The sequence below is a fragment of the Siphateles boraxobius genome, unplaced genomic scaffold, assembly GCF_051911475.1.
Source record: "Siphateles boraxobius isolate OS27281-9 unplaced genomic scaffold, OSU_SipBor_1 66, whole genome shotgun sequence".
NCBI classification, from domain to species: Eukaryota; Metazoa; Chordata; class Actinopteri; order Cypriniformes; family Leuciscidae; genus Siphateles; species Siphateles boraxobius.
Genome location: NW_027509193.1, coordinates 6,728,466 through 6,743,402, shown reverse-complemented (window position 1 = coordinate 6,743,402; position 14,937 = coordinate 6,728,466). Strand labels below are relative to the sequence as shown.

The window sequence follows — 14,937 nt, the reverse complement described above, 5'->3', positions numbered from 1 at the left end:
GCGTGATACAGTATTGACAGGTCAGCCACAGCAGTCCTCTCAGATCCCTCTGCACCCTGGGGAACTCCGCTGTCTGTTTTGGGCCCCCTCCCCCTCTGCTGACAATCCCAACCCCCTTCCTGTGCTCTGGGGGTAGAAGAGCAGTGCGCCATGGTACTTTCTGATGAGCCCGCACTCCTACCAGCGATGCGCATGACAATGACATAGTCATAGTCATCTTGATAATTGATAGACGAGATTAAAGTGCGACCAGAAAATTAACCGAGACACTATATTTTATCTGACCAATCATCTAATAATTGAAAAATAATGGAAGTTGAAGCTCGCAGCACTGGGAGAAAATTACATAGATGCATTCTGACTGCATGCAGAAAGCTTTGCAGCTCTGAAGAGTAAATTGGAAATTAATTTCTGATGTTATCGCATTTCTTTCTTAAGGCTTGTTATGTGGAAAATCTTGATTTTCATTAAGTAAAGCAACATTGCTCTTGTAAAGAAAGCATATTTAACTTCTTGTGAAAATGTATTTTCTGTCAAATTGCATGCAGTTTTTGATATCAGCTCATTAGGATACCAGAACTTAATGAGCTCCCACTGAGTTGAGATAGAATGCCTGTAGGCCCCTCTTAACATTTTCTAATACCCTTCCAGCCCTCGACCAATCCTCTTCCATGACCCTTTATAGCGGGATAAATGCAACGCTTGGTTGGGCAATGGAGACTATACACTTATAGTCTGGCACACACTGCGCTCTCTCTCTCTCTCTCTTTCAATCCCTTTCTTTCTTTAGCGCTTTGGTGCCTGGCACTCAATAAGTGGAACCCCTATTTTGGGTGTTCTTTGAATGAGTTTCCATACATGGAAAAGCTCTGCAACAATCACAGTTTAAGATCTCTATGAGAGGTTTCTATCCAGTCAACTGTCTTTTGCTGCCAGCCAGAGAGCTCTTGAAATGGTTAAGGTCATTGTCATTGTCATTATCATGAACTGTGTCTGAATTCCTGTGCATGTTCTGAATTTGATAAACTGACTTCTCGACTGATGTATATGCAGGTGTGTAAATATATTCCTGGAAATACTGCCACCATGTTAGTATTTTTTTTTTTAGCCTTATGGTGCTTTGACCTGTGACAAATTAAAATAATTTACTCAGGCTTTGTTAAACAAGAGAATAAATGTGTCCATTTGAGTTGAAAATATAAATTAATATAATCTCAGTACGTCGTCTCGATATTGGTAGCCTACGGTTTCATACGAAATACTAATTTAATTTGACATACTGCTTTTTGAATAAGCTACTTTACTGCTCTTGAATAATACCTAATATGCATATTCAGATATAGGTACACATTATTACTTTAATTGATAACACAAAAAATTATGGTCCAACTTACATGAATTTAAACAGATCTGAGAGAATGAGAATTGAATCTGACCAACAACAAAAAAATGAACAAATAAGTGTTTAACAACAATTTGTTGGATTAAAGTGTGCAGCTCCGAATATGTGTTTTAGATTCTTCTGCAGTAGTAGGCTACTGTAAATGGAAGATAATTACGGCATGTTGTTGACTAAATGAGTTAAATATTGAAAGTGACAGCATGAAGTTGTGGCTATTGGTTTATTTTCTAATGCTGTGCATGCTCTGGACTAAGATTGCAGGCTTGCTGTGATTTTATAGGGTTCCGTTTTAACCTCTATTAGAAATTATACTTAATCTACCTGTCGTCGATATTCACATTACAGCAGGTGTAGAGCAACCAGTCTCTTTCATTAACATTCAATCATTTTCCACTCTCTGTTTCTACGGCAGCAGTGTGTGTTTCTCTGAAGAGAAATGCAGCGCGACGATCAATTTCTCTTCGTCAAAACACACCTTTTTGCTCAAATATTGTGAAACATGGTGTGTTTTTATGTTAATATTTCAATGTGTGTGTAAAAAAAATCTAATAAACCCGCAAGAACACGATATATTTGCCCTTTCTTTTTCATGGCCATATATGGAGCTTAGATTGGCTGTTGACGCTTCAACCTCATTTTAACCCTTTAGTGGCTGAATTTTATTCGCTGGTAAAAAATAATAATAATAATACAGATAAATAAGTTGTAATGGATGTACTTTAGATATTACGTTTCAAGGAATGTAATTTAAAATCCACAGCTCATAAATGTTGCCTCATATTTCCGCTTTATATAAGCCTACAGTTTTAGGCTATATAGGCTAGCCTACAACTGCATAGCCTACATTAGGTGTTAATCATAGACTGTAAAAGAAAAAAGGTGTTAATGCCTTCAGCTAATGTAGCCTATATGCTGTTCGTGAACGAGTGGTTAATTTACCTACTGGCGTAAAACTGAGGTGCCTTTAGTAGAATATAGCTCGTTTACAGGACAGATTTACAGGTGTATATTTGTGTTTGTCGCTATGTTTGGCTCCTGTGTGCGTTTTGCATGGTAAATAAAGAAGCAAAAGTAAAGTGTAGCCTATTTTGGTGTGGCATCCCTTGAGGGGGTGTCCCATCCCGTCTAGAAATTGATATAACCCTTATTGCTTCAAGTATTGTGCATGCAAATAATCAGTACAGCATGTTTCTAACATTTGGTTTTGAACTGCATGACAACTTAATGTGATTGGTTGTGGGAGTTTAGCGTTGTATATATATATATATATATATATATATATATATATATATATATATATAGATAGATAGATAGATAGATAGATAGATAGATAGATAGATAGATAGATAGATACAAAGTGGCTAGTGCGATTTTTAAACCAAAGCAAGCTTGTCTGTATTCATGCATATTTCCAAGTTCTTAATTACAGCAAGCAAACAACGTTTAAACACACTACAGCTTTATATTCGGCACAGTTCTTGTCAACCCCCTCCTCGCGTGACGTCACGTGCCTGCCTTGGCTTATTATTGCATGAACTATTTTCTGTAGTAGCAGCAGCAGCACTGAGCTTTTCCAGTGCCCGCCGCGAAACGTGAAGACAAATACGAGAGAGAGAGAGAGAGAGAGAGAGAGGGAGAGAGGGGGAAAGAGGAGGGGTGAGGGACAAATTAATCTTGGGCCACAGCGGTGGCAGAACGCTAGACAGTAAAGCGTTGCAGTGAGAATTTTATTTTTCTCGTTCGCCTCAAACGGGCTGCAGAGAGGCGGAATGGATCTACCTGCCGTCGGGGAGCATGTCTTCGCGGTTGAGGGCATCGAAAAGAAGCGCCTACGGAAGGTAAAACTGCCGCGAACTGGAACTACCGTAAATGGTGCAGAGGATATATTTGTTGTTCCTGTACTGTACCCAACACATTTTCCTCGTTTTTCAGGGCAGAATCGAGTATCTGGTGAAGTGGCGAGGATGGTCAGCCAAGTGAGTGTTTAATTGGTTTACAGGCGTTATTTTTTTAGACACATTAACAGTAAATGCCGCGCGATGTTGGTCTTGTTGGTCCTGTACCCCACATTGGTCGCGCGCTGGGCTGTTAATGGATTCCATCACAAAATTTACGCGAGCGAATATCGTTCTGCCATCGTACTGACATTTTACTTTGTTTATGTCATAAAATCGTATATTTATTGCTCGTATGTTTACATTTTCAGTAGGCTACACATGATTTTTTTCCGCGCAGCGATCTGCTTAACATGTTTACGATAGCTACATTTTATTGCAACATGCGTTGAATCTAACATTTATTACAATATCGTATTTTCACGTCAATGTTGCAGATATAACACGTGGGAACCCGAAGAAAACATTCTGGATCCGCGCCTTCTTGTCGCTTTCCAAAACAGGTGAGATGGAGGACGAATAACTGAACTTGTGGTGATGCCCATATATGGTCACGGGAGGCGGAGCCAACTCCCTGCACTGTGTAGCTGAAGATTAATGGTAGCCCCCATGGGTCAGGTCTGCCTGCTACAAAGACTCTCTTGATGCTTGCCTTTTATCCAGTTTTGGAAACACTCCATTGTTATTACCAGTGCAAGTCGTACCAAATGAACGTACCATTGTATATTGACCAGTCAAGATTTAATTTTCTCCCTGTCAGTTCCAGGGCAGTGGTTCTCAACCAGGGGGGGATAACCCTGTGGGAGCCTTATTAAACTTGTCACTGCACCATGACTTATATTTATTTTTAATTAATAATTTAAATAACTGTATAAATATGTTATTTAACACTAAATTAATATTACTAACATAAATATGTTATATAACACTAAATTAATTGCTAATATTAATTTTAATATATAGACATTCCTAATTTCTGAGAACAGAGGACTTTTAATATTGTCTTAAGTCAAAAAGTTTGAGAAGCACTGTTCTTTGAAACAAGTTTGAGAAGCACTGTTCTTTGGAACAGCTTATATCAAATTATTTCATACATACATACATGCATATATGAAAAATACATCAGTGTTCTCACAAGTGGACACTCATGTCTATGATCTAATCTGCTGTGTCAAAGGTCTTGTGATGTTCACACACCCTTCCGAGCCCACTGTTCTGTCCTTGAGATAAAAGTAGAAAGAGTTTCATTCCAGACACTAAAGGAAAAGAATTGTTAAGTTTATATAGCAGTTTTCAAAAGATATTTGTTGAGTTCACTCTGGTTTATCTGCGCTAGAAGTGTGAGAGTGTCGTGTTACCCGTTGTGCGGTTGTTTTGTGTTGTAACCTGGTGATCAAAGAGATTGTATGTGGCTTGAGATCTGAATCTTGCGCTACTGTTGAGAAGAACACTCATAAAAATAAAGGTTCTAAAAGGGGTTTGAACCATTTTTTGGTTCCCCAAAGAACCTTTCATTGAACAGTTCTTAAAAGAACCCCTTTTCTCTTAGTGTGAAGAACATTTTAATAATCTCAAGAACCTTTACCACTATAAAGAACCTTTTGTGCAATGGGAAACTTCTATTGATGTTAAAGGTTCTTCATAGAACCATCAATGCCAATAAAGAACCTTTATTTTTAAGAGCGAACAAAAATAATTGTTCTGTTACACATGAATGGATTAATGAATGTTCCTTTAAGCATTTCAACATTGTAGCTTTAGTCGTTCTTATAAACCAACAGTTTTGAGAATGTCAAATATGTTGTGTTGAAAACTGTGGATTTATTTATATTTAATGTTTTGTTTTCAGAGAAAGGCAGGAGCAAATGGTGGGATATCGAAAAAGAGGGCCTAAACCCAAACACCCCCTGGTCCAGGTACATCAGCTTTTACATGGTCACTGGACAGCATGTGTTATTCCAAATTCAGATTTTATCTTCTAGTCAGTGCATAAGTTGGCGATATTTTTGCAAAAGGCTATTCCTGTGCACAGTCTGAATAAAAATTCCATTTCATTATGAATCAATAAAAGGCTCCTTTCTGTCTGCATGCATCTTAATGTACTGAGGTCCTAAACGACTTCAATTAGCTTTAGTAGTTGATTTTACCAATAAAATATTCATGAAAATGGCGTTTGTAAGCTCGAAACAGAAATTCACATAATAAGACTGCCTACACTATTAAAATAAAGATTCCAAAAGGGAATTTTTCCGTGCAATGCCATAGAGGAACCGTTTTTGGTTCTCGAAAAGAAGAACCTTTCAGTGAACAGTTCTTAAAAGAAACCTTTTTTTCTTGGCTTGAAGAACATTTTAACAATCGGAAGAATTTTTTTCCACTATAAAGAACCTTTTGTGGAATGGAAAGATTCCATGGTTCCAAAGGTGGTTCATGGAACCATCAATGCTAATCAAGAACCTTTATGAAAGCCACTAGAGTAAAGCTAAACGTGTTGTAATATAAATAACAAATGATGAACTTCCAGTTCATTTGAGATCTCAATAAATATTCTCTCTTTGTCCCCAGCTTCCTGCGTTTGCTCGTAGATCAAGCATCCTGGGTGGTCTTCAGGACACAATTCTGGATGAGGAGAACCAGCCCAAAGTGGATTCCCTCAAGATCCGCTCACGGCCGCAGCACTACCAGCTGAACAGTAAAAAACACCATCAGTACCAGCCCAGCTGCAAGGAGATATCCTTAGAACAGCATTTGAGCGGGAAAAAGAAACATTTCTACCAGCTGAACAGCAAGAAACATCATCACTACCAGCCGGACCCCAAGATGTATGACACGCCACTCACGGGACCCAAAGAGGTCAAGGGTCAAGACCCTTCCAACAAAGGCTGGAACCTCCCTCCAGCCTTGCAACAGAAGTGGATTCGGAACAAAGACACTGGCTGCCTGAGTAAAGTGAAAGATCTGTCTATCGAGCTCAAGGGTCTGCCGGATGAGGCTAGCAGAGCGGAGCGGGCACTCAAAACCAGTGCCAAAGAGTTTGCACTTCCTAATGGGATCAGCAGCAAGATGAAAATAATCAAGAACAAAAACAAAAACGGCCGAATTGTCATTGTAATGAGCAAATACATGGACAAGGGTGTGCACTCCTCCAAAGTAAAAAACAGGGATGTTTCTGACGTGGAAGCGCGGCATAATGAGGAATCTACACTGATTAATACGGACAATCTGTCTAATGGGGAAACGGCAGATCAAGGAGAAGGCAGTGAGAATGGTTCGATTGAGAAAAATAGGAATCTTTCTTCAACTAACGAATGTGTTCCCGAAAAGTCCCTCGAAAATATTGAACTTCCAAAAGACACGCCTACAGAGACTGAACCAAAAGTGATGGATATATGCGACCAGCCAAACTCCTCACCCATGGCAGCAGAGAAAGCTGTCCCGTCGAACACTGACACCAGAACGAATCCCCTTAAGAGGAACCTGTCAGAACCCAGTGAGGACGTGAGAAACTGTAAGCAGTTCTTCTGCTACAGGAGCATCAGTGAACCAAACACTGTGCTTTCTTCCCCTCAGAGAGAACCCATAAACTTGCATTACAGAGGCAGTCACGTCGCCAGAACGTATAGTTATGACTTCAGCGACACTATTCCTGAAGAGCCTATTGATTTAAGCTGTGGTCCAACCAAAACGCTAAAACAGTTTCCTACCGGGGAGAAGATTTCAGAAAGCTCAGTGCAAGTGGAGAAAACAGACAGCCGTTTGAAACCGTTTGTGGGTAACGTTATAATCACAGACATCACTACGAACTGCTTAACTGTGACCTTTAAGGAGTACGTGCAAGGAGAATGACAACAGTACGTTTGGACAGTCATTTATTCATTTGAACCAGCTCAAATATGATTCATTTCAGATGCACTGATCATAGCCATTCCTCAAGATATATTTACACATTTATTTAAACACATAATCCATATATAGATACACCGTATATATGTAGGGTTTGTTTGTTTAGATACCGGTTGTATGTTTTTTTAACATATTAAATTGTGATGGTTGGCATTTCACAGCTGTTGAAATAGAATTTAAATCCCATAATTGTATAGTGTGTAAAATTGTTTATAAAACTTTGGATAATGAATTTTGCTACCTGAGAAAATATCTGCCAATTGGAGTAAGCACACTGGTGGATTTGGAAGAATTAATTGAAGATTGATGTTCAATGCACTTACTTACACCTTCCAATGTTCATGTCCATCGTGGACCACGTTTTTGTTCTTTCTTCCAATGTTGGGGATTTAAGATTTTTTTCAGATGTACATATAATTGAGATCTATACATTTTGAGTTGCTTGGAAAGGTGTCATCATAATGTACATGAATGTACCTTAAAAAAAGTATTTTTGGATATTAGCGTAACTGATTTTGTTTCGCTGAAACATTTTACTTGACTGGATTTCCAGATGCTGTTGGCCTTTGAGGTCTAAACGTGCAATGCTAGAAAAAACAACTGGATTGTTTGTTGTTCCCTATCCGTAAGACGTTTAAGCTGCACTTTATCATCTCCTGGATCTCTTTTGGTAATTAACTCAATAATAATAATAAATCCTTAATGCAGATCAATTCTGCAACAGCAGTATAACTCTGGCCAGAGATCATCAGAACATGCAAACTGTTACATTTGACCAGAAAGTAAATGTAAGATTGATGCTTACATTGGACAGTGTAATGCTATAGATTTAGTATGTATTTGGAAATCAATTTACAGTCAATGCAATGTAAGCAATGAGATGTACAGTATGTAATGTACAAATTACACAATAATGCCATCAAGGTTCAGGCCATTTATATGCATAATGGCATGTTTTATGCACACATTGAAGAGTCAGTTTGAAAATGCTTCTCAAATCAATATTAAACTGTGTTCAATAATAAAAACAAATGATTTGTTTTATAATGTGTCATTTTGTGTTCAATAATTTTATTGTAATGATTTTTATTGGGTCATATTGTCTAATTGACTGCATGCATAGACTTTAGGAACAAATAATCGGCAAATTTACATGTTTGCTAATATGTTAAGCACTGCGTCCGAAATCGAATACTTCCCTATCCCTAATAGGCGATAGTATGCGAAAAACATATTTGCAGTACGTCCGAATACATATTTGGAAAACAGTATGGAAAAGAGAGTTTGTAGTGCGAACTGGATGGACACTTTATTATCCCATGGGGCCACGGGAGAAGATTTATGAATGACAGTGAAGTGACGCGACGGACGCAGGTAGGTCACGTTACAGGAACAACGTGGATGTAGTAGGCCTACGTACAGATTACATTCAAACTACCCATATTCATAATATATAGAACGTACCAGAAGGGACTTTGTAACGTGGCGTTTTAGTGGTCGCGAAGTGCTCAAATTCAAATGTAGTTGGCTTCCTACTCAGTATGCGATTTCGGGAGCAGCAAGAGGATCTAATAAATTAGCATTTTTCTCCCAATTTTGCCCCAACCTTGCATGACCACAATGCTTTTATGTTCATACTGTTTTATTTGGTTGAATATTCTATTGGGTCTAATAAGATTTCAAGAGCTGTGATTAATAACATTTTGCAATGCTGCCTCCTAGGTGCAGTACCATGTTCATAAAGCACTTCCATGTCTGTATGACCTTATTCACAATCACCAATCACCATAATCACAGAGGCGCCATCTTTGATTTTTAACGGTAATGAATCGAGCGAGGCTGTAAGTGATATGCATACTACATCTCTTCAGTGGGTTGTAGCCTACTGATATTTAATGTTTAATTCTTGGATTGTTCTGCTGACGAAACACTGCAAAAATAGGCTCCAAGAAAATTCAGTAGACAAAAAACTCCAGCCAACACAAGCTGTGGAAAATTATAAGTGGGTAGGCATTGAAAACACGGTAAGTTTATCTCTCACAGCCTGTCTTTCATACCTGTCATGGCGCTGCAGTGAATAAGGTCTATAGACCAGAAAACCACTGCACATCATTCTGCAGCCCGATAGGCTCGTTGAGGCCTAAATAATGAATGTAAAGTTAACTGATTACTAGAAATTTAGCGATCTAATACATGCATGCCATCTTTCTGGATGACTTAAATAAATCCTACTGCATTAAAAACAAAAACAAATCAAGATTAGATCATTTTTAAATGTGATATTAACAGTAAAAGTGGAACCATGGATCCATAGTGATAGGCTAATGTCCTGTGTTGTAGGCTAGATGTTGCCATCATAATTCTGCCCCAACATTATGTTCTAATAGGATATAATACTGCATTGAGAGCAATGGGGTGTATTCTGCTTTACTTAACATGACGTATTCTATTCAATTCTTTTCTATTCTATTATTAGGCCTTGTCAACTGTTTCCGACAAACATCGAATGTGTGGCAAAATAAAATCTATGCTAAAAGCAACAAAATAAACAAATTAATTGACGAATTAAAATAATTTTCCTCCGAACCTCTCTCTTTGTTTGAGATTTAATTTATTGGGCTATAAATTAAAAATATGTATTAAAAATGTATCATATGATAATTAGATAAAAATAATAATTCGGGACTAATAAGGACTGTTTAAGATCTGTGGAATTAACCACAACGCAAGCAATTAACGCTTCAATTTAGCTGTTCAGTTTCGTTTATTTTTCGTGTTATATTTTATAGGATGAAATCCAGTTATTTGCCGTTTTATTGATTAATCTGAATGCTTGTATCACTGTTTAAAGACGGTAAAAAATAAGCTAATTTTCCATTAAATTTCATTTGACACATTGTCTCTCTTTTAGCCTGAATTTAGAACAATTCTTGTCATTATAACGAATAATAGAATATTTTAGTTTTTTCTATAAAAAGTTTTTAAAAAGTCGTTTTTAAAAAATCAAATTGATGGTGTGATTTCTTAGACCTATATGCCTAGCCTAATAAATAATAATAATATTAATAATATGTAAGGATGTTTTTCCTGTTAATTTGAATTCATCGAATCGAAACAATAAAATAAAGGCATGGAAAAAACGGAAAAACAATCAAATTTTCTAAATTTATTATCCGTTGCATCGAAAGAATCGGATACAAATCGAATGCATCTTTAAAATCAAAGATTAGTTGCCGTTTATCAGATCGCAGATCATTTCCACTTTAACACTAAACACAGTTAGGCTTAAAATTTCACATGTGTGTAAAATACAATTTCATATTTTTATAAATAAAAACATATTGACTAATTATTTTTTTAAATGGATTGATAGTCAAACAACTGGCTTAAATTAAAAACCACAAGGCCTATTGTTTTTCCGAAACAGTCAAGTTTATTGTTTTAAAATATTTCTAATTATTTATAATAATTATTTTATTAGAAAGAAAGAAAGAAAGAAAGAAAGAAAGATAGAAAGCTACACGTTTGTAATTTCCAAATTCGACTGAAGCCAAGCTTTATAGGTTATAGCCTATTATTGATTTTAAAATCTTAAAATCGTTTAATAAGGCTGAGAGCCCTGCGGTTTAATGTTTTTTACAATATTGCAAAAATAGGCTACAGATTCTTGCCTGCAGATTCGGAGCGCGCGGGTAAAATATCGATACGCCGCAGCACGCTATGGATTTATAACTAGGCTACAACTGTTATGCATTTACTTAGCTATTTTATTCTATTTTTTTATTTCGTTATTTGTTTTGTTTTTAAACGTTTTCTACTGTTATTTGACATGGGAAGGCATGACATGGCGGGGAATATGGAACACAGATTCGATGAGCATTTTTGCGTTTCATCCGTGTGCGTTTAAAATGAAGAATGAGCGTGCGCATGTGCAGATTTCAGTCCTATTAAATAATAAAAAAAAGATAGCCTAAATAAAACTCAACAATATAGACCCTCAACACCTGCTGTTTTGACATCGCAAACAAGAAATCTGCCATGTATATACTCCCTTTCTGTTAAATAAATGTGCGTAAATATACGACTAATAGGGGACTTATCAAAAAATACCATGACTGCGGTTAGTCTAGACTAGTATACGAAATAAACACGACGTATTTGCTTTCAAAACAACACTTTTATCCGTGCTCGCCTCGTCCTCTAGTGAGCTCCACGATCACATGACTCCTCCTCCCCGAGCGGCAGCTCCACTCACACAGCAGAGCCGTCCTGCAGTGCCATGGTAACAGTTTAGAACGTGATGACGTCTCCTCGGATAGAGTATTATGGGCTATCGAGGATTATTCAGGCTGAGGCGAGAAAACTAGCTGCGAGGTTGAAGTAAACATGGAGCTCTCAGCCGTCGGGGAGCGGGTCTTCGCCGCTGAATCCATCATTAAACGGCGCATAAGGAGAGTAAGTGTCATACCAGCCTGGTGGTCGGGGCTTCGGCTCTGTTATGAAGGCGCCTGGTTTTTTGCTTATGTCCGCCGAAGTGACATTTTATACGCGATAGGTTAGCTTAGCAGCGTTAGCTTGCTAATTTGAATCTCCCTGTGCTTTTACCCGCAGGGCCGGATGGAGTATCTGGTCAAATGGAAAGGCTGGTCTCAAAAGTGAGTGGTAATGACACGTTAACGGCAGCTGTTGTAACGGAGGGAGCGGTTTCAGGCTCCCCGAGCTCGCTGAGCGTTAGCACGGCTGCCGCACGGACTGTGTAACGGGGCTCTTGAGAACGTTAGCTGACAAGGCCAGTGATGGGAAACAGTCAAGATGCAAGCTTTATTGGCTGGATAAAACGGTTCATATTGGGGAAATCACGAATAACACATATATATATAAGTTTATATATGAATCAAGAAATATTATGCATGCACATAAAAAAAAAATCCCCTGAAGTTATAAAAAAATGCACTGATTAATAATAAATGTTTTAAAAAATGCACTCTGATTATTCTTTTGGTCGTTATGATTTGCGAATAATTAAACATTCAATTATTGGTGCAGATACAGCACCTGGGAACCAGAGGAGAATATTTTGGATGAGCGTCTTTTCGCTGCTTTTGAAGAAAGGTAACCCCACACCCTGTTAATTCTGTAATTCCAGTAGACAAATTAAATGTTTTGGACGTTGTAAAATAGCATTTCTCTTTTTTCTTATTTCAGAGAGCGTGAAAGGGAGATGTATGGTCCAAAAAAGAGGGGACCCAAACCCGAAACATTTTTAATGAAGGTGATTTTTTTTTTTTTTTTTACATCACCCTAAAGTTTCTTTGACTTTCTTTTAGTTTTTTTTCTTGGCTTTCTGTTTAATGAAGTTTATAACTTTTTAAGGTTATTGAAATTTTATAATGTTTTTTTTTATTACATTTGACATTCTTTATAGGCAAAAGCTAAAGAAAAAGGCAAAAACTATGAGTTCAGACGAGAGATGTCTAGAGGAATACAGGTGTCGTTCCCGGTAGCAGAACCGGTTGTGACTCCCAGAGCCCGTGAGGGACTGCGGACTGTTGTGCCAACGATTTTCCCACCGAGCACTGTGAACAGAGGCGAAAGTGTTCGTGTGCATCCATCAGACCCTGAGAGAGACCCACTGATGCACGGGATGCCAGTTCACCGCCCGCTGGATTTTGCCAGCTCACCAAAAAAGCGAGGACCAAAGCCAAAGTTGCGTCCAGCTGGAGGTTCATCCAATGAAGGCGTTAAAAGAAAGGCTGATGAACCGTTATCTTATCGCCCTTCCAAAACCGAAAGATCAGGAGAGACCTCTAACTGTGATGTCATCCGTTTAACCCAGAAGTTCCCAGCAGAACCCAGCCTCATTCAGAAGCAGATGGGAAGCAGGTCAAGTGATGTAAAATTTACACATGGTGGCTCCATCTTAAAAGCTGGCCTTGGTGTTTTGGGACATCGACGGAAGGAAAGCTCGAGTGGTGCCATAAACCAACAACCCAAGATGAAACATCCTCCCAAAAACAATGTATTTCGATCCACCGATCAAACCAGAGAGCAACTGTCTCTGAGTTTTGTAGATGAAACAGACCAGTCCTGGTTGCCTTGTTTGAAGAACATGGAGAAAATTGTTGTTACTGACGTAACAAGTAACTCCTTGACTGTAACCATAAAAGAGAGTTCAACGGACAAAGGTTTCTTTAAGAAAACAGATGATGTGGTTTTAGTGGATGTATGAAATATTGTAATCAAACTAGAAACAACCTACATTTCTATATCATTTGTAGTCTACAAATGTAAAGTCTTGAAATCATGTACATAATGCAAAAAACAAAAATATATATAGAGAGAGTCTTTAGCCTACATTACCATTCACATTTTCTATGAAAATGAAGCTTATTTTTCTATTTCCCAGATTTTAACATACACCGGTTGATTTCTTATTTTGGTTGCCTTCTTCAGCTTTATTACGAATGTAGGCATAGATGCTGTTAACACATATTAACGTTTCAACTTAATGCACCTTTTTAAGGGACACATCGTTTAGTCCCTCTTTTATGAACTTGGTATTATTTTCTGGTTAGATTTTGTATATATTTTAAGGTCCAAAAAAGAAAGCACATCATTTCAAAAGAGAGAAGGGAAATAAGCTATAAATATAGCCTAATTAAAGCCAATTTTAGGCCTAAATATTAAGGCACAAAAATTCAGGCTTTAGAATCGCATTTCGTTATTTTTCGTTTATCTGTTGAATATATAATTGATGTTGCTGTTCTGTGTGTTAATATGTCATTATAATTGCTGTTTTTAGGCCCCCGTCAGAAACGAAAGATTGTTTGATTGGTACAAATCATTTCTAAATTGCTGAAGTACTCAAGCAAGCTTGCAGCCTGGTTTAAGTGGAAATTAATATATATGTATATATATATTACAATTATATAATGTAAACTTGTTTTACAGTTTAGTTCAGCTTTTTGGCAGAGAAGACAATGTGTATCAGAGCTAAAAATCGAAAATAAAAATGTAATGTAGCTGTCTTTTCCATTATTGATTTTAAACATTTTTCGCGCACAGTAATCCGTGTAGAGCGTTTTTTATCTTGCCTTATATTAATTTAATTAACTAACAGATATTATTATAAAAACGGAAATCTCTTTGCATCGGGGTTTTCGTTACAGTCTATGTGCCTGTAAATAAAGACTAAAGACTTTATACCCTATTGAACTGATAAATGATAGCTTAAATAGCAGTCGGCCTATTTCGACATGATTAGATCATATATTTACCTAGAGCCTCGTGCGCTTTTAATGACTTTCAAAAACATTAAACATTGTTTAAGATAACTGGCGACTGGTCAAAACTTATCTTCATTCATCGTAAACTCAAATGACCTATTCTGAAACTCCGTGTCAGCCTTATTTCTATTAGAAAAAAACAATACTAATTTATTTGTCTTATTTTCAGGAATTTTATTAAGAATAAAATGCCATCGAACTGCCACACGAGTGTCGCGTTAACAAAAGAAAAACATTTGTAAGGCAATAACCACAATTTGTAACTTCTGGATTTGTTTGTAGAAGAAATTATTTCTAAAATAGGCCTATAATGGATTGGTGCTTAATGTTAGGCACCAAACGTCATTATCAGACATTATCAAACGCTAAAACGGATTTAATTAGCGGGATCTTTTTAAATTGAAACGGTCCACCAAAAGCCACAAGATGTCGCAATGAATGAACTTGATAC

General features: G+C 37.4%; 1 protein-coding gene across 1 annotated transcript; it reads left to right on the top strand.

Moving 5' to 3' along the window:
- Positions 1-2,949: 2,949 nt before the first annotated feature.
- Positions 2,950-13,528, top strand: LOC143722368 (E3 SUMO-protein ligase CBX4-like). The gene is made up of 10 exons (XM_077213779.1): positions 2,950-3,240; positions 3,335-3,378; positions 3,735-3,800; positions 5,147-5,213; positions 5,863-7,141; positions 11,555-11,655; positions 11,812-11,855; positions 12,247-12,312; positions 12,406-12,472; positions 12,626-13,528. The coding sequence occupies exons 1-10, from the start codon at positions 3,172-3,174 to the stop codon at positions 13,427-13,429; spliced, it is 2,607 nt and encodes an 868-aa protein (XP_077069894.1). The 5' UTR covers positions 2,950-3,171; the 3' UTR covers positions 13,430-13,528.
- The last annotated feature ends 1,409 nt before the right edge of the window (positions 13,529-14,937 follow it).